General features: G+C 33.4%; 2 protein-coding genes across 2 annotated transcripts; both read right to left on the bottom strand.

Annotated features, from left to right (window-relative positions):
• Nucleotides 1–3931: 3931 nt before the first annotated feature.
• LOC128189980 (uncharacterized) lies at nt 3932–9362 on the bottom strand. The gene is made up of 2 exons (XM_052861826.1): nt 7831–9362; nt 3932–5404 (listed from the first exon to the last, which is right to left on the bottom strand). The coding sequence occupies exons 1-2, from the start codon at nt 9348–9350 to the stop codon at nt 5137–5139; spliced, it is 1788 nt and encodes a 595-aa protein (XP_052717786.1). The 5' UTR covers nt 9351–9362; the 3' UTR covers nt 3932–5136.
• Nucleotides 9363–17842: 8480 nt separating this feature from the next.
• Nucleotides 17843–21600, bottom strand: LOC128189981 (uncharacterized). The gene is made up of 2 exons (XM_052861827.1): nt 19942–21600; nt 17843–18439 (listed from the first exon to the last, which is right to left on the bottom strand). The coding sequence occupies exons 1-2, from the start codon at nt 21447–21449 to the stop codon at nt 18166–18168; spliced, it is 1782 nt and encodes a 593-aa protein (XP_052717787.1). The 5' UTR covers nt 21450–21600; the 3' UTR covers nt 17843–18165.
• Between the last annotated feature and the right edge of the window lie 39 nt (nt 21601–21639).

The raw sequence follows: 21639 nt of genomic DNA, 5'->3' as shown, positions 1-21639 counted from the left end.
AATCTAAATGTTTTAGCTATGAAACGAAACTAAAAAAAATAATCGACATGTCAAAATATAGGTTATGATAAAGTTTTAAACCATAGAAAATATAATGATTTACAACCTCAAAGACAAAAATCCAGATAAGAATAGTGTATTGTAGGGTATGGCAATGCCAATGTCGATATGAGAGAGAGAGAGAGAGAGAGAGACAGAGAGACAGACAGACAGACAAACAGACACAGAGAGAGTTTTGTAGTGTCAAATTCAGTTTGATTTAGAATTTGAAATTGATTTGATTTGTTACAAGAATATATAGACAATAATTAAGCCTCTAAAACGAGAAAAGAGAGGATGTAGCTAGGGTAGGGCAGACCAACTAGCAAGCTTTAATTTTAACGGTGTTAGCGCACCTGTGATTTACATCGACTCTCTCTCTCTCTCTCTCTCTCTCTCTCTCTCTCTCATCTCCTAGCATTTCCTTTTCCGTGAGGGGGCTTGGGGTATTTGTGATGTCTTACATTAGCTAGCGAAAATGATAAAAAAAAAATGAAATTTTCTTTAAATTGTGTGCGGATGTTGTACGCCAATAATCTGTTTTCAGTATATACATTTCAAGAGGGGGGGGGGGGTGGCTATATAGTCCTAATTAATTTGTCAGTTACTCTGGCCTGATTATATATAAATTAGAGCTGCGCTGGTGCATATATTTACCCAAATGGACCAAAATATAACCAAATGAATCTAAAAGTTTTGACAAAATTAGTTTTAAACGTACGACTCTTTTTTTCAATTCTAATCGGGTATGTCCTTTAGAAAAATCTTGAACCACACACATTTTAGCAATTAAAACGACAATTGTTTCATTTTTTTATGGGGAGGGAGGTGGTGCCGGTAAAGGACATGTATTGCTTGTGGCAGTTGTGCTATACTCTTATTTGTTATAATAGGTAATACTACATATTGATATAAAATTAAAGTTTCCAATTACACTGTACATAGCTTCTATCACGCATTTTGACCCGTGCGATAGTTTAAAACAATTTTCAAAGCATTTAATGTAATTCAACCGATCATTTTTGAAATTTAATTTTCTGGATCCCCGCCTGATACGTCCGCCTTCTTGTATATTAGAATTACATGTACGTTGACCATATGTACACATTAACTTAATCGGCGATAACATTTTTTATCAATGTTTTTGCAGGATATGTAACAAATAACAGCCTATTTGTGGGTTTTTGCACTGATTATTTGAGATAATTTGCCGCCATCTTTATGCATTCCACACCCCACTCACAGTTTCTTTATTTGGTGTTCTGTGTGTATGGCGACAAATTGGTAAATTTGCACCACGCACCCCTTGTAGCTTCATCCTGATTACATTTTATCTGGCTAAGTGTAATGTAGTAGTATATTAAATGCACACATCTTTGTTTGCAGTGCTTATTTACATCTTTAGAGATTTACTTACAAAAAAAGTAAACATTTGTATGACTAATATGTAATTATTGTCAATTTTGGTGCGGGGGGGGGGGGGGGGTGTAGGAAACTACAGAGAAACTTAACTTGGCTGTGAAACATATGCTTTTATTCTTTCTTGTTGATATATCAATGAATGAATTATAACAAAATATATGTACAACAATTAATTTTGAAATATTCATGCACAATCAAATAAAGGGTTTTACTGTTCTCTGCACAAGAAATCGGCAGTGTGAACAAATTGGCACCCTATCATCCCTACCTTTAATTGTAGAGAGTAGGTATCCTTCTATATTGAAAACAATTCCAAAAGTAAGACTCATAATAAGTTGTTTACTGAGGAAAAGGAAAAAAAATGTATTTATTAATAATTCCGTATGATGTGATAATATCTCAATGATTTGTTTATAATCATAGTACTAGTGTATCACTGTATGCATACATAAAAACGATAAGTAATGCTTATATTTATTAGTGAAACAGGACAGATTATTTATATTTAGATTATTTAGATACATGTACTAATCTTCATGCGGGGATCTAGAAAGGAGGGGGTCAGGGGATCTGGACCCCCTCCTCGGGAAAATTGGAGCTTATGTAATTTACATAGTAAATTTTTTTAAAATTGGCCTAGGACCCCCTACAGAAAAAATTAGCTACGCTTATGAAGTTCTCTACCATAACCGCATTTTTACACAAAAGGGGTGAATAAACCCGGGTTTTAAACTATTACTGGTGGTGAAATACCTTAGGGTTCAAACGCATCAGGTGGAAATGCACCAGGGCAAACAAAATCACTTAGATCCGCGAAGCACACTGCATTATTACTAGTCTATTTAGATATTCTGTGTAAAAGTAAATACAAATACTTATTTAGTTAGGTAGGGAGAAGTGAACATAGCATTTATTTGTATATAAAAGCATGTACGTATGATTTTTATTTAGAACAGTTTGATGTCGCTGGGATACATATTTTCATATCCTTGATTTGATTGGTTAATTTAGATATTGAATCTCGAATTTCGAATCTCGAATCTCGTATTTCGAATCTCGTATTTCGAATCTCGAATCTCGAATGATCCTTCTCGGCTTTCGTATGAATGAGTTTTGGTTAGTCACGTGAGGATTTTGTTTACGGGTGAATGTTGACTACGTCTTTATTCTTTACTACTATATTATAGCTAATCAATAGAAATTTACGACTGAATTCATTAATATGCCTGACTTTACTAACTCACTATAAATAGCGTAAATCCCGCCAATTCACCAACCCCACGACTTTTATATTCAGGGTAAAAAACAGTGAAGTGTACCTTTACCTTACCTGTACAATATCGTTCATATATTTTGTAAACTCATAGTTCTGGATACCTGGTAAGCTTTACCTTCTCACTGAAATATATTAATTGTAAATTACTTTTAATTCTTTTTATTCAGATATTCTAAATTACCGTGCGATGTTGCGTATGAATTTTGCAACTGTTTATGAGTGTGAGTATGTTTGTACTTATAGGTTTTATTTATTAATATACAATCCTTGAAATAAAGAGCCAGTGTATAGCTGAAATCAGTACCAGGGATTCAGCGTTATTTATTTTTACAAGACCCACGACATATATAAGTACAAGCAATGCAAGTATTGTTTAGTCTCTGTGTCCAAGTACTGCATTATTTCAAATAACTGTCATAAAATGGTGTAAAAAAATACCATCGCCGGATTATTGCAAACTGATTTGGTACCTTGGCAACAGAAAAGGTTTACTGTACACTGAAAAAATGAGACGTAGAGTAAACATTAAAGGTAATGACATGTCATTGAATTTCTTACAATGAGGATATTATTTTACTTTTTCAACATTTAGAACTTACGTAAAAACGCTTTTCAAAGAAATGAGACGATACTCAACGTTTTTCATTAAAAGTAAATTAGGTATCCCAATCATATTCTAAAAACAAAAGTTTACCTATAATGAAGAAAAATCAAATGTGTGTGTTTGGGGGGGGGGGGTGTTACTAAAATAAAAGGGTAGGGGTAACAGTTTACTTTAATAAGGTCAATATTTCTGTTTGTAAAAGAACATTTTATTCAGTTTTTGACAAGTCTGCACCAAATTACCAATCAGCGTTAATTTCTTAATTATAATCATTTTGTGCAAGTATTTTGTTCTAGAATTTTATTACAATTAACAATCAGATCTGTCTTGAAATGTTGAAAATTAAAGCAGCCAACCACTAAAACTAGTAATAGGCCTATAATACTCCAAATAATTCTATTTTGTACAAAGCTCTTCTTCTAAAGGAGATACATAATGTCAAAATATGGCTAGGACCATCCTCCAGTCCTTTTAATATTTGTCAAACTAATAGATAAACGCAGCAAAGACGTCAACACAAGGCTCTATGAAAACAAAATTGTTTTATCTAAATAGACCGCTGTGTTTACAAATGCAACAACATCAAGATTTGATTTTGAATTTATTGAGTCAAGTCATACCAAGTTCGAATGCTCAATATTTATACATGTACATGTCTGAATTTGAATATGAATTAACTGAATTTAAATATGAATAGAAATTTCGTAACATTGAGTTTATTGCAGCATGCGTATCAAATTTTTCACGAACTCCTGATGATAATGTTTACACATGTTTGATTAAAACTAGACTTTGACCCGTCCGTGCACAGGTTAACATTGCATATGATATCGGACATTTACGAAATAGATACATCGACACACCGTATAGTTGACATTTACATAACCAAGCTTTAAGCCAACAATAAAGCTATTAATTTCACTACACCCTGCTTGGTTAGAACAATCTAACTGAGTCTCGGGACAGGCCTTCTACCAGTTGAAATGCTTCCCATATTCCCGTAATGTTGCTTAAAATTTCAGAATCGCTCCGAAACGATTTTGAAGAAAATTAATGAAGCTGCATTGAAAAGTAAAATTATTCATAACCCATTTTGAGGCTGCAAATACCTTTTATTTAAAATGTAATTCATATCTATGAAGAATTTACATGTAACACTTTTTCACTAACGTTTTTACCCGCTTCTTATTTACCCACCATGTTGACATTCGAAACTCTCGGGATTTTTCATATTAAATGCACAGAATTAAAGTTATCTCCCGTATTTCCTTTAATGAAAAGAATATATGACAAATTTTCAATGAAAATTTACACGCATTTGTAATATCGTTTCTGAGTTCATTCATGCAAGTATGATATTGTGGAAACATAAACTAAAGAGCCTCCCGTAATTTAGCGTGAATGTAATGCACATGCGCAAATTGTAAAATCCAAAAATTCCAGATGATTTCCGAATTTTTTAAAGGAATTTTCGTTGATTATTAATAAGCGAAGCTTGATTGAGAAAATATAAAAACAAATTGGTAATCTTCAAGAACCAATGATGTTTAAAATATACAAAACAAAAAAACCCAGTACACTTCCGATTTCTCGGTATTAAAGCCCAAAAATTCGAGTCTATTATTTTAATATAGTTACTGTAATATAGATTTGAATATAAGAAATAGAATATAAAGTTATATTTGGTTATAACATGTAGTATGTATATGTAAACATATCTACATAACACCGTATAAAATGATACTTATTAAATAACATGTTATCTGCACACTTAAACATTGTTGAAAAAGAAGGTTTATTCATTATAAAACATCCTGTTCCAAAGGAAGCCAATGGCATCATCAAAGACTGCGGTGATGATATTCGATAGCGGAGGCCAGCAGAAGAATTTCGCAATCTTAAGTCCAATCAGAAATGCCACAAAGCTCGTTGGAATAAAGGCTAGTCTTGCTATTATTGATGGCGACTTGGATCTGCATCTACATCGGCAGAGTTTTGTTATACACATCCAGAACTTTTTACAGATGAGGTGCATAAAACAAAATGGAAATAAATCCTTAAATCTAGAACAAAAAAAAATACAAAATTTAAACAGTAAATTGCTTTCTTTGTGATTTATGCAGTATATGAAGGTTGCGACATCGTAGAAAAAATACATAACCCCTTTAGAGGGTTATGAAATCTTTTCCTGCATTGATCGCTACCTTCATAACCCGCATGAATCATCAAAGAAAGCATTGTATTGTTTATATTTACATCTTTCATTTAATAGATTGATAAATTGATTGTCGAATGTAAGTAAAAATAACAAATTTGCTGTTAAAGTACATCAGTGTGTTAGCTAAAAGAAACAGCCAAATTGTTTCCTGTGTAATTGAGTCTAGTATCTGACATCATCATAGTTATTTCGTGCAGTCCGTGTTGGTCGCAATACGTTTCAGCCAATCGATAAACGGGGCATATAGATTTCAGTCATGTCAGTTTCTACAGATGTTTTCGTAAGAAATAAAGAGAAACAAACTTTATGAATGTAAATATACACTAATATTTACATATACCAAGAAAAAAATGTAAATATGAACAATAAAAAAAAAACATGCATATTTTCTGCAATATGTTCACCTTCATTTTCCGTATGAATCCCCAAATAATGTATTTTAATGTTTAGATGAAACACTGAAACAAAGGTCACAATAAAATGAAGGTCAAATAATAACAGTTCTAACAAGAGGCCTATCGGCAACATCGCTCAGCTGAAAAACAGTTCTTGTACCATTCTATTTCGATATATTTAAATATGAAACTTTTTAAAATACTCTTAAATTTTCATATATTCCAAGACCTTACAACACATTAAATGATACATAAAAAGAAGCTTTCTTTTTTGACATCATTTCCTAAGATTTAAGATGCATCAACTGACTAGCCTTATTATCCTTGGCCTCAACGTATTTAAAGCAAGATAACAATGTTGTACAAGTGAAAAGCTGATATATGTTCAATTGATCTGCAAAACAAGTTCTCATTTTGAAAACTGTAGGAGGAGATGTCCATACAGTAATGGCACCCTTTTAGCCGCCGCCGCCCCTCCTCCCGCCCGCCATTTTCACCAATTCAATAACCGGATTTTTCCTATGTAAAACCGGTTATTTTCAATGTTTCGTAATTATCTCCCTTATAAAAAAAGGTTTCGCTCTTTATTTTAATGATTTAAAATTTCCTTACCATAAGAATGCTTTGTACCAAGTTTGGTTAAATTTGGCCAAGTGGTTCCAAAGTGGAAGTCAAAAATGTGAAAAGTTTACCGCGGACGGATAGACAGACGGACGGACGGACAACGGGTGATCAGAAAAGCTTATTCGAATCTTCGGTTCAGGTTAGCTAAAAAGTTAAAACCTTACTTCAAATAAGACACTGGTAAAAGAATAAAAAATGTCAATGCATAACGCACTGATAAATGAAAAATAAGCATTTGAACAACAAAGTTTTAAAATATGAAAGATAATCAGAAAAAATATTTTAATAGTATATGAATTTGAATAGGGTATCAAACGATAAGTCACAACACACTTTAAGTAATCACTGGCTCTAAAACTCGAATTTTCAAATTATATAAGGCTTTGACAATTTAATTTATCTCCTGGCTTGGAAAAAGGTGAATTAAAATTTGATAATTTCATCGCAATGCATAATGTACGCCCACAGAGTCGATACCGCTATGACAAAATTCTTTGAACTGTTAAGAGGGCAAGATGGTTGTGGTCATTTTATACTGTATTGATTTCCTTAATAAAACTTAAAGAGCTCTAGCAAAATACGGTATATAAAGATATTCAACTTAAAAGGTAAAATACATGTACATGTATAAAGATTTTTTTTCTTTATCAAACAAGAAAAATCGCAACGTAATTTTACCGATGACTTAAACGCTGGTGTGAAGTGTTCAATAAATCCAAGATGGCGGCGACGTGTACCCTGTGTATTTTTATGTAGAGGGTATATATATTTTTTATTATGAGAAAAATATGTAACGGTAAGTGTCTGTGCGTGCTAACGCAAATTTTGTTTTTTTTTCTGCAATGTTTCTTCTTCATATACTGCATTAAAACATTGTCTATATACATGACTGTATTAAACAATACACGTCGACCGTATTATGTATTCAACCTTAGGATGAACAAATGTTTGATCCCGATAGGCTTACTGAAATCTGAAACTAAAACGAGAGAGAAATCCTACTATGGGAAAAAGTCTAATTCATATTAAATTTCGCCGGGGCCGAAGAGACTACTCTGTAGTCAGTTTTCTTGGAGAGGGTGCTACTCTGGGGTAAAGCTGATATACAACTTGTTAAAAAATATATCAGGTAACTTTAAAACCACCATGTACATATAACTGTGGACTTATTACTCTATTAGGTCTGTGTATTATGTGCAATGTATACCAGATTAATGCAAGATATGCAGCGGTTAAAAAGTGCAAGACTTACTCAATGCAGCAAAAACGAGTTGGACAAAGACTCTTGATGCATCCGAAGAGGCAGTTCTTTACGCAATTCCCACAGCCTGCAGCACATTTTTCACACATCTTGGAACAGCTACAGGTTTTGAAGTGAGTTAAATGACGCCAGACTGTACTAGCCAATGAAGATAGACCATTCAATAAACCTTTCAGTTTTATAGAGGGTCCAATGTCGCAAACAAGACATAAGTTTACTTCAAAACGATCTATCAAAATAAGCTGTGGAAATTTGATAAACATATTCACTAGAAAAACCTCAGTTCGTTCTTCAAAACAGTTTGTAATATCCGTATCGATGGGTAATCGGTGGTTCTGAATGATCTGGTAAATGATGTTAGCAAACTGCAATCCAGCCAGAACCGTACCAGCCACTGTTAAATACCAAAAATAATTTGCTTCATCTCTTTTGGGTTTTACAGTACAGTTTTTAGAAGTGAAAGTGTCGAAAAATGTATGACCTAAGGGGTCTTTAAGTGCATGATGCAGTTCATTTATAATTAGATCTTGCATTTCAAAGAACTGTAGCCAGTCTAACACAACACTACAGAATATCAACAAGACAGAGAATACCCGACTTGTTGTGTACCACCACCTTTTCCGCGGCTTCTTCTCTTCCACTTCCTCTTGACCTTTTGCAATTGGCTCCCCCTCTAGTGGGTATGGTACAGTGGACGGTGCCTGAGTATTCCAGGCCGATGTGTCGGGTTGGCATTGCATATTCGATTGTGGGAAATCCGATCCACGATCAATGTACTGGGCATTTGGTGGTTGATAATTTAGAGTTGTTCTTGGATGATGAAGCCGGCGATCCATGTATCTAATATTCTGAGGATAATCTCTTCCATTTCGATCACTTGCTTTGCCGTCGCAGAATTCTGTTTCTATGTAACCTGTTTCATCATTCATTCCCTGATATTTACTGCGATTACCTCTTCTTTCTTTGCGGAATTCTGTTTCTCTGTAACCTGTTTCATATATTTCCTGATAATAATTCGGGTCATTGCTTGTATCTTTGCCAAATTTTGTTTCTCTGTGACCCATGTCATTCATTTCCTTATATTCATGGCAGTTATCTCTCCTATCTTTGCGGAAGTCTGTCTTACTGTAACCCTTTTCATCCATTTCTCGATAATAATTGTGGCCATCGTTGTTATCTTCATCATCCGGCATACGATACATCCGAGATCTTTCTACAAAATGACCTCGATATCCAGCGTTACGACTTTCCTTATTCCTATGATATCTTTGTTCCATGTCATCAGACATCCCAAAACTCCTTTTGTTACTGACCTTACGTTCTTCATCTTCGTTGTATCCAAGGTTTCTAGACCCAGAATTAACTCTTTGGGGGCTCGAACCTTCAGCGCCATGAAATCCCTCATGTTTTCTGAATCTCCTCTCTGCAATCTGATCATTAAGTCTATTCACTCGATAGTTCCAGTCATGAATTTCCGAACGACTGTTGTTAGTCACTTTGCCACTGGACATGTCTAAGTCTTGGTGTCCCTCAGTTATCTGGCAAGTCTACTTGTAACTGAGATCCTTGTTATCAATTCGCATCACATCACATGCATTTATCTTTTTCGTGGAAAATAAAGGCATGTGGTATGAAGATTGAAAAAGTTTAAGAGTCAAAACATAGTACATAGTGTATGTGTACATGTCATGTGCTATCTGGAATGAAAGATATAGGGTGGCATGATAGCCTCAATTTTCTGACTCCAACAGTCAATGTTGACTCAAGCAATGAACCAAAGGACAGGGGACACCGTGCACGTCTTATTCTACATGCAGATATGATTGAAAGATGATAAAATGTTTGCGATCGTAAAATTATTTTAACCCCCCCCCCCAAAAAAAAGAATTATTCTAATGTTTTTCTATGAATATAATTATGAAACGAATGAAAAATAAATATATATATATATATATATATATATATATATATATATATATATATATATATATATATATATATATATATATATATCATAAAAGAAAAATTACATAAGCAATTACAGGGCTTCCAGTATACTTATTTCACCAAGAGCCTCTCCTAAATATAACAATCATAGCACTCTTTTAGGTCACCTAAGTTACTCACATGACCTGTTGTCATTACTTTCGAACAAAAACTGCAAAGATGTATGCAATTTTCAAAAACTTCTTTTCTAATTGTGCATATTCAACTTACAAACTAAGCACATGATTATACTGTAAATTCCTAATTAAACGCGAGGAATTAATATCCGCGTAAAATCGCGAGAAGCCTGTCTTGCGAATTTTAAAATTTCGCTTTTAATTTTCAGACATTTGTAAAGTAAATGAAACTATAAGAACATTTCGGCATTCGCGATGATGTGTTCTCTTAATTTGATGGAAAACCGTTGATATTCATGGCCTGAAGTTCAGGGGCTCAGGCCAAAGATGGCCATATAGTAAATATTATTAGATTTTTAAAATCTTCTACACTGCCATATATATTTGACAAAAACTTAATGCATGGTTATGGTGTCCATGAAGGCCTCTATTTAACTGGTGTAATTCATGCCCCGTGGGTCAGGAGTTCAGACCCTAGGGCAGGACCAATATAGTCATTTAGTAAAACACATTAAATCTTAAAAAAAAAACCCTTCTATTCCAATGTATATTTAACAAAAACTAGTTGCATGGCTATGATGTCCATGAAGTCCTCTATCTAAATTGTGAAATTCATGCTCCCTGGGTCATGGGTTCAGGCCCTATGATGAGCCAATAAGGCCAAATAGTGAAAATGTATTGATTCAATACTGTGGTTTCATCAATATTCGTTGAATACCAATTTTCGTGGATTTCGTTGTTAAGTTGATCAATAAAATTAAATGTTCATTGAAGTTCAATTTTAACTAACATTTTGTGTTGATTGGATCATTGGCCACAAAATTACGTATCCTTGAAACTGTGGTTTTCAGAAAATCCAGGAAAATTGATACCCACGAAAATTAATAAACCACATTATTATGTTGCTGTACTATAACAGTCATCAGAGATAAAGGCATGCATTATAAATTTGTTCATAATGTCCTGATGTTAAATTCACTGCCCATGCCATGGGGCAGAATTTGATCCTTTTCATCTATCTTAGAAAATTTACTTTAATATCCTGTACATTGCATACTTGAAGAAAAAAGCTGCATGCATTTTGTGGCCTGTGAATATAATAAAGACTGACCATTAAAAGCCTGCAAGTCTCTTCTTACCAAAGGTTTTTTAAATTTTGTCCCTGGAACTAAGGTATAGATAACCAAGATTCCTCTGACTCTTGAACCCCAAACCCTCTTTTTATTAATAAATATTTTTCAACAATAAACGAAGGGTAGTCAAATTAGAATTTAGACTTCAAAATTAAGCTATAAATGCAAACATGGCGTGTCAATTTTAGGGTTTTGGTAGTAAGCTGACCGTCAAGGCCTGAGGGTCTCTAGTTGATGTAGCATATAATTTTGATCACTAGGAAAAAAACCAAGCACATTAATTAACAAAACAATTAACTATCATACAATTTAAGGATATTACCGTAATTTTTTTCTAAAATCATGTCACTCGTTAGACTAAACACTGCTAAATATTACATTTGAATGCAGATTAAAAAAAAATTAAGAAAAGATAGATTTCCACGAACAAATTGGTTTCAACTTGTTAATCTATTGTTTATCCTGTTTGTCACTTGAAGTACGAATACATTGGAATACTTAGTGGATGAAAAATACAGTTGTATTTGTATGTATATTTTGCCAGATGATGCACAATAATTATTTACGGAAATATAATTTGTTTCAATATACTTTCATGTTAGATTCTGAAATCTGATTGGTTGAGACGCAGTTGATAATCCGTTCTATAACCCTCAGCGTTAGCAACACACTTAGCAACGGGTAACACAACGAATTGTTACGTGCGCGTAAATTAACTCAAGGTACAATTTTTGAATAATATTATATCTTATGTTGCTCATAGAATTTAAAAATTTAAGATGTTATGTAGATTTGAAGAAGAAAATGAAACCTCTCAAAGTCTAAACGAATATGTAAATAATTACTTAATTAGATATATGAATTACATTACAATGTACTTAAAATCATCGAAATATTCACCAAAACTTAAAATATTAATAAATATATTGTGATTACTATTGTATACCCTAGACACTTAGGGTCTGCCTATGTGTATATGTGCTATACCCGGGGACCATGTGATGGACTGTATGTAGATGTGTTTGTCCTCCGGGTTAGCCAGGGTATTACATGTACATTTACTTAATTTATTTCTAACTTTTACTAAGATAGCTTACTATATACCAGTTTTTTCATATTTTTGTACACAATTTTGTGTGTGTGTGTGTGCACATGTATATTAGACGCAAATATTCTGAGTCATAGTTATGCATATCTATAGATTATCGACGTACCTGTATCCCTACATACATATTACATAAACAATTAAATACCAAAATTAAAAACATTATTTCTAGGTATAAATATTTATATATGTAAACATGTATTAATATACATGTTTTAAGACAAATAGTTAGATACTTTTAAATGTCTTCTCAATGAAAACCTGTACATTATCTGTAGCATTAATATGAAAAATTAAGGAATTATACAAGATGTCTGTACGCTAATAATTGAAATTTTTGAAGTTTTTGTATATTTGTTTACTCTTGTGAATAATGATGATAATAAAAAAAAATAATAACTTTATGAATAAACATTGAAACTTTCAAAAAAAAAAACAAACGTCATTTTTATATAAAAGCAGCAAAACAGCTATAGAATAAAGACATTCAGTATAATAAAATAAAAAGTGCCTGTTTAAGAGGATAACAGTTGAAATTGACACCCCTCGAAAACCATTGTCAACCTCCGCTCCGCGTCGGTTGACAATGGTTTTCTCGGGATGTCAATTTCAACTGTTACCCTCCAAAACAGGTACTATTTATATAATGTTATATCTCTAATGTTGTCCCTTAAGTTTATAGTAATTAATGCTAAACTATTTTTGGCTCTAAATGTGTGTCTTTATAAGGTGGCAACAAAATATGACAGTCATTGAATTAGACAATTAGTCTAAGTTCCCATGTTACAATGTATTGTCACCAACTCTTACCAGTCTCATGCTAGAAAAGGCGTTTGCCTTTCTAGAACATCTATAGGAAATGGTACAACTGTGGGAGAAATACTGCAATTGTAAAAACAACGTATAAACACCAACGGGATTAGAAACTTCTTTTCCGCCATGGTTACATTTACTTCCGAAAATATTATGCAGGTTTTGAAAACAATCGCAAAGTTTGCGTTATCTTCCCTCATTAAGGACCACATAGCGTAAAACATCCGTACTAACGAGAGACATTACTTTAAGATCTTTCTTGTAAATCGTTGTGAAATAAATAAGTTAAATCAAAAAAATCTTGTTGAAACATTGCTTCTGATTGAAGCAAATGAATGTGTTCTTGTTGATACGGATCTGTTTCATAAGTTTAGAATATTGAATGAGATATAAGGAAAATAAAAACCTGATTTAAACGTCAAGTGGACACGGTATATGTGAAAATTTAATCATCGTAATTATGATCCTGTACGGGAATGAAGTAGAATAACATATTCCTTATTTCTTAAAGGATATTCTGTTAATGTTTTCAATAGAATAAAAGAGAATTGATGCATAAAACGACCTATGGAATCGCAATACTTATGCATGATTAAGAACCCTTACTGCTTAAGGCAATTTGAGGTACCTAGGTCTCAAATTACAGTAATTGTTTCATGATGAGAAAACCTTTCTTCTCCGCGTCGGTTGACAATGGTTTTCTCGGGATGTCAATTTCAACTGTTACCCTCCAAAACAGGTACTATTTATATAATGTTATATCTCTAATGTTGTCCCTTAAGTTTATAGTAATTAATGCTAAACTATTTTTGGCTCTAAATGTGTGTCTTTATAAGGTGGCAACAAAATATGACAGTCATTGAATTAGACAATTAGTCTAAGTTCCCATGTTACAATGTATTGTCACCAACTCTTACCAGTCTCATGCTAGAAAAGGCGTTTGCCTTTCTAGAACATCTATAGGAAATGGTACAACTGTGGGAGAAATACTGCAATTGTAAAAACAACGTATAAACACCAACGGGATTAGAAACTTCTTTTCCGCCATGGTTACATTTACTTCCGAAAATATTATGCAGGTTTTGAAAACAATCGCAAAGTTTGCGTTATCTTCCCTCATTAAGGACCACATAGCGTAAAACATCCGTACTAACGAGAGACATTACTTTAAGATCTTTCTTGTAAATCGTTGTGAAATAAATAAGTTAAATCAAAAAAATCTTGTTGAAACATTGCTTCTGATTGAAGCAAATGAATGTGTTCTTGTTGATACGGATCTGTTTCATAAGTTTAGAATATTGAATGAGATATAAGGAAAATAAAAACCTGATTTAAACGTCAAGTGGACACGGTATATGTGAAAATTTAATCATCGTAATTATGATCCTGTACGGGAATGAAGTAGAATAACATATTCCTTATTTCTTAAAGGATATTCTGTTAATGTTTTCAATAGAATAAAAGAGAATTGATGCATAAAACGACCTATGGAATCGCAATACTTATGCATGATTAAGAACCCTTACTGCTTAAGGCAATTTGAGGTACCTAGGTCTCAAATTACAGTAATTGTTTCATGATGAGAAAACCTTTCTTCTCACAAAGTCATAAAGGAGTAATGATACAGTAATTGTTGCATGGCAAAGACCACTCTTTACTTTTATACATTAATAAGAAGGTACCATGTCTCATAAAACAGAAACCGTTGTATGTTGAGAAACCCTCATTACTCTAAGGTAAGGTACCCTTGTTCAATGTTACAGTAACCGTTGCTTGATAAAGAACCTTAATATTTCTAAGCTTGTAGGAGGCATGCAAGTTCTCAAGCAGGATCATTTAAAAAATAACAATCAATCATGCTTTTAAAAATATCTGTCATTCAAAAATTAACTTTTTATTTATATTTATCCAGTAAATTGATCTCAGTTTTGATTTTTGGTTCATTCACCGTTTGAAATCAAAGTACATAGCTAAACATAAAATAGTTGTTTGGTGACCATTTTATAATGTTTTACATGGATTATGTAATCTGTTATCAGGAAAGATTGCCAAGCTGTGCTAAAGCAAATAAAAGATAACCACTATGTCAAACCAATATGGTTTGAAGCACAACTTAAAGTCATTCAAAGTTCTTAACTATCTCACCTCAGATGTTTTTAAAATTAAAAAGAAAGAAAACATTAATGTGAAATCAATAAAATTCAATTGGAGCCAAATTTTTGTGTATAATAAATATACATGTAAATCAAATTCATTATCCAGTGCGGATGAAAATTGGTTGGAGAAAGTTTCCCATGAAATCCATGACAATAGAGTCATCATGAATATTCATGATTCCAAAGTATTTAAAATACTGCCAGGTATTGTACTGGTTATTGGTAGTTACCTGTACACAGTAGTAACAAAACAGATGGGAGCAGCCTTTCTCCTGGGGGTTGGTTGGAACATCCTCATACACTGCACACTCCATCACCCTCAGGCCATCGATATCAGTGTCCTCATGGCGATATAAACGTGTCGCCTCAAAAAATTCTTCACTCGTTGAGAATTCACCAGCAGAGGGGTGAAAAGCGAGAATTACTGAAAAAGAAATACATGTACCACATTTGATTTTAAAAAGACTTTGTGTGAAAAAAAACCCTTGTTTTCTATGAAAATGGTTGACAATATCATGTATTATAGGCATGGACCTCTTGAAGATAGTAAGTAAATGTAAAATGTTTAAAGATGGGGGGGGGGGGGGGGGGGGACAGACAAATTGATCGCAGCCAGACCAGAAATGTTCAGTTTAGCTAATATATGTACATGTAGCTCGGGTAAGCTAAACACTAAAGGACAACAAATGCATTTTACAAGTCTCAAGGGGGGAGGGAGAAATGAGTCACTGGAGTACAAGGCTTTTAACTCATATCTACTCTCCTTTTTACATACTGTTTGAGAAAGAAAATGCTGCATTTAGCACCTAATGAAGTGGCACAAAGGACTATTAAACAGACATGCATATAAACGTTTTGCTAACATGTAACACCAAAATTCATGGGAAACAATAAAACTATAATATACATTTGCTCACAAAAAAGGTTTTACTGTTTCTAATTTTACAAAATTGGACTAAAATTGTTGGTAAAAACATCAGTATAGATAAAAAGTATGGTACCGTAGGAATTTTAAACTTTTCGAGAATCCGTGCCAAAGTAACTCCCTTGTTAGTTGCAGACCTGAACCTTTTACATGTTGAGATATCTTATCTTCCCCGAATCTCCTCTCAGTGATCTCACTAAGTCGATGGTTCCTATCATGCATTTCCAAGCTGTAGACATTTTCTGCTATAGGCAACCCTCGGTAATTATGTTCTAGGTCTGCCATCTTACTTTTGTGACTGAGATCTTTGATATCAAGTATTAAAAATGACAAGATTTATATGCAAAGTGATAATAAATATAATGCAAGTGCTCTAGTCTTAGCGATAGAAGAATGTGACAAGTCTGTAAAATACGTCTCAAAACCATGAACGGAAATTTACCGAGTTCTAGTTATAAAGTTTTATTGGGTAATAAATAAGTTGGCATGGAAAAAAATATTTAAGTGCCTTAGTTTTGCGGTCACATTCAGCTAAACAGGACACACACACACACACACACACACACACACACAAATATATATATAAATGTATTGTTTAGTATTTTGTCTAAAAGTACTAATTTTGTTTTGTGTATAAATTTGTAAAACGAAATAAGAAAATTTACCATAACCGGATAAAAATGTATGCTTAGAGCAAATTGATTTGTTTGGTACCTTGGCAACAGGAGGATTTACTCTAGACTGAAGAAAATGAGACGTGGGGTAAACATTAAAGGTTATTAAGTGTCATTGGATTTCCCTACTATGAGGATAATATTAAACTTATTTAAAATATAAGACCTTGATATTTGGCTCTACTGAGTATAAACTCAGAAGAGTCAAATGTCAAGGTCTTATATTTTGAAAAAGTTAACTAGTATCTTTATAGAAGTGAAATATATAATTTTGAAAATCCAAAAAGGTGCCTCGTGTCTCAAAGACACAAACGTTAATTGGGGGATGAGAAGGAAGGGGATGCTTATGGACCTATGGACGCATAAAAACCAATGAGTCCTATCCCGAAAAAAAGTTCTTCCAAATAAAAATTAGACAAAACATGATGTTATTCATTTAAAACAACTAAAGGTACATTTGTGTATCAAAATTTTATCTTAAAAACAAACTTTTTTGCCTGAAATGGATGAAAACATGCGAAGGCGTGTTACTAAGTTTGGTTGGGTTGGGACGATACTTTACTTAAATAAGGCCAATAATATATAAGGTTGTTCAGTTTGCAATTACATTGTTTTTCGGGAATTACTTTTTTATGCATTTTACAGATTTGTGACGAATAACTTCATTTATACATCTTCAGAAAGATAGAATCGTTAAAAAAAGTCATTTCCATTAAAATGTTAACAAGCTTTAAATATTAAAAATTATAATGATTTTTGGCAAGTATTATGTTCTAGAATTGTATAACATATTACCATCAGATCAGTATTAAAATTTTGAAAATATCTATTTAAAGAAAACAACCTTTTTTTTAACATTCCTAACATTCAAGCTCTTAAAATTGAATTTCAAAACCAGCTCTTATTTTAAATGAGATGAATTTTATCTAAAGATGGCCACGACCAACCAGCCTTTTTATTATTCTCTCTTAGTTGTTAAACTGAAAAATCAAATGAACGCAGAATTTCAAAATACAGATTATAACTTTATGATTTACCAAAAACTAGATTTTCTCATCTAAATAAAATGCTGTATTTACAAATTCAACAACACATCAGTTTATTGCGTCATGTGAAACCAAGTTTTGGTGAGGCTCAATGTTTACACATATCTGAATGTAAATTAAATAACACTGAGTCATTGCGTCGTTGTGTATATCATTTTTTCCCAAGAACTTTGGAAGTCAATGTTTACACATGTCCAATTAAAATTTGAATATAAGAAAGGGTAAGTTATATTTCTTTATACTATATGCGGTTGGTAAACATATATACATATCACACCTAATAAGAATGTTTCCAATTTCATAACATAGGATCCGCACACGTAAATATTGTTGAACAAGAAGGTTTACTTATTATTTAAAAATCTTGTCCCAAACGTAGCCAATAACAGTCTCAAAGACGAAAGTAGTGACGTCTGATGATATAGAGATTGTGCAGGTGTATTTCCAAACCCTCAGCCCATACAGAAAAGCCACAAGGGTTGTTGGGAAACCAGCTAATTCCGCCAATATAGATGAAGACTTTGGGTCACACGTCTTACTTCCGCCCTGGCAGACACACTTGGTAGACATATGGGAATTTTTACAGATGACATGCATACAGCAGCATGGAATAAAGGTCTTGCAACTAAAACAAAAGATTGCAATTTATATGAATGAAGCGTTGAACGTTATAATAGTCTTAGCGATTTAAAAAATGTTGAACTATAACAATAATACAATAAACAAGACACTGGTCATAGAATTACATGTAGAACGACAATGCATGATCAAGATATTGAAACATAAAATTATGAAAATGGTAAATAAGATAATGGCACTTTAAAATATAGTTTTGAAAGCAATGAAATGAATGCCCTAAGAGTCATAACAGCGATAAAAGAGAATCAATATTATAAAAGCATTAAATGAGGTATTGAGCTTTGAATCATATCAGAAGCGTAAATTATATAATCAAGCAGAAGGGCATTGATAATTTGAAATACAAAATCAAAATACAACGTATTAAATCAAATGATACACTTATATTATTTATGAAGGTAATGATTGGTTGAGACATCAGTGTAACAAGTAATAAGAAAGAACTCAAAACATAAAAATATGGGGAATTGAAATAAAGAATAATTAAGAAAAATCATAAAATGAAGTAACAATTGATAAGCCGAGATTGCATTATAATCTATACTACTATATTAAAATAATAGACTCGAATTTTTTAGCTTTAAATCCGATAAATCGGAAGAGTACTGTCTTTTGTTTTATACATTTTAAACATAATTGGTACTTGAAGATTACCAATTTAATTTTATTTTTTCTAAATCAAGCTTCGTTTATTAATAATCAACGAAAATTTCTCAAAAAATTCCGGAAATCATCTGAATTTTTTGGATTTTACAATCTTGCGCGTGCGCATTACATTCACACTAAATCACGGGAGGCTCTTTATTTTATGTTTCCACAATATCACATTTGCGTGGATTAACTTGGAAACGATAAAACAAATGTGTGCTAATTTTCATTGGAAATTTTTTTTTTGCAACTTTATCAATTTTCTCGATAACTTTAAATCGAAAATCGTTTTGGAGCAATTCTGCAATTTTCTGCTACATTACGGGTATATGGGAGGCATTTTAACTGTGATGAAGGCATTTCCCGAGACACAGTTAGATTATTCCAACTCAGCATAAAGTAGTGAAATTAATAGCATTATTGTAGGCTTGAAGTTTGGTTATGCAAATGTCAACAATAAACGGTGTTTCGATGTATCTATTTTGTAAATGTCCGATATCATATCATGCAACGTGCACGCACGGGTCAAACTCTAGTAGCAATTAAAAATGCACTTAAACATTGTATTATGAAAACGTGAATAAGCCAACGAAACATAGAATTATTATAATTTAAACAACAAAATGCTTTTGTTAATGTTTTGTGTGGGTATGAGGGTTACGAGCATTGCAGAGAAAAAAATAATCCAGATATTTAAATACCGGTATTACATGTTCAAAATATTTTAGGTAATGTTAATATTACCTTCAACATAAATGCTGAGTGTTATTAGCTTTTTTTTCATGTACATATACGATATCAACTCAACATCAGTAGCGGGTAAGAGATTGCAAAACTTACTCAATGCAACAACAGCAACATGGACAAAGGCACTTGATGCAACCCAAAAGACAGCTTTTTATGCAGTTACCACATCGTGCAGCGCATCTTTCACATATGTTGGAGCAGCTACAGGAGTTTCCAGCCGAGACTTTGACATGAGTTAGATATCGCCAGACAGTACTAGCCAACGCGGAAAGTCCATTCAATATGCCTTTGATCTTTTTACGGTCTAGTCCGCATGTAACACTTAGACATATGTTTTCTTCATATCGATATATCAGAAAAGTTTGCGGAAACTTGACGAACGCGTTGACGAGAAAAACTTCGGTTCGTTCATCAATATAATCTGTAATATCCGTATCGATGGGTACTCGGTGGTTCTGAACGATCTGGTAAATGATGTTGGCCAATTGCAATGCTGCCAGAACCGTTCCAGTGATTGTAAAATACAGAAATTGTTTTTTTATGTCCTCTCTTAGCTCACCAGAGCAGGCTATCTTTACACGTTTGCCTGATAGTTTATCTTTTACATAAGTTATTGGGTCGTCCATGTCCGAGTACTGCAGCCAGTCTGACACCAGACTACTTATTATCAACACGGCAGAGAATACCCGACTTGTTGTGTACCACCACCTTTTCCGCGGCTTCTTCTCTTCTTTTTCCTCCTGACTTCCTTGTTGCCCCACTGGTGTATACTGTACGGTAAATGGTACCTGGGTATTCCAAGCCGCTGAACCGGGCTGGTACTGCATATTTGATTGTTGAATTCCGGATCCACGATCAATGTACTGGGCATTTGGTGCTGGATAATATAGAGTGGTTTCTGGATGAGGAAGCCCGCGATCCATGTATCCCATTTCAATATTTTCTGGATATGCTCTTCCATTTCGTTCAATTGCTTTACCATTACAGAATTCTGTTTCTCTGTAACCTGTTTCATCCATTTCCTGATAATGGTTGGGACTATCTCTCGTTTTTTGGCGGAATTCTGAGTCTCTGTAAACTGTTTCATCTATTTCCTGATAATAATTTGGGTCATTGCTTTTATCTTTGCAAAATACTGTTTCTTTGTGACCCGTTCCATCCATTTCCTGATACTGCTGGCGATCATCTCTCATTTCTTTGCAGGATTCTGTTTCCTTGTAATTCTTGCCTTCTATTTCTTGATTAGAATTGTGGCCAATACTTCTATCCTCATCATCCGGTATTTGATACATCCGAGATCTTTCAACAGACTGTCCTCGATATTCTGCGTCACGACTTTCCCCATTTCTTTGATACTTTTGTTCCATGTCATCAGACATCGTGAAATCTCTTCTGTTATTGACCTCAAGTTCCTCCCTATCGTCGTATCCAAAGTTTCTAGACCCATAATTGACTCTTTGTGGGCTCGAACCTTCAGCGCCATAAAATCCCCCATCCCTTCTGAATCTCCTCTCCGCGTTCTGATCATTCAGTCCGTTCATTTGATAGTTCCAGTCATGAATTTCCGAACGACTGTTGTTGGTCACTTTGCCACTGGACATGTCTTAGTCTTGGTGTTCCCCTGTAATCTGTCAAGTCTACTTGTAACTGAGATCCTTGTTATCAAATATCAAATAATTTAATCAATTTACATGCATTTATCTTTTTCGTGGAAAATAAAGGTACGCGATATAGAGTTTGAATATGTTCACCTTAAGATGAGATGCGTACGGTCAGAAAACTAAATGTTAC

This window comes from Crassostrea angulata, chromosome 6 (assembly GCF_025612915.1).
Source record: "Crassostrea angulata isolate pt1a10 chromosome 6, ASM2561291v2, whole genome shotgun sequence".
Taxonomy (NCBI): Eukaryota; Metazoa; Mollusca; class Bivalvia; order Ostreida; family Ostreidae; genus Magallana; species Magallana angulata.
This window is presented reverse-complemented; position numbering and strand designations above follow the sequence as displayed.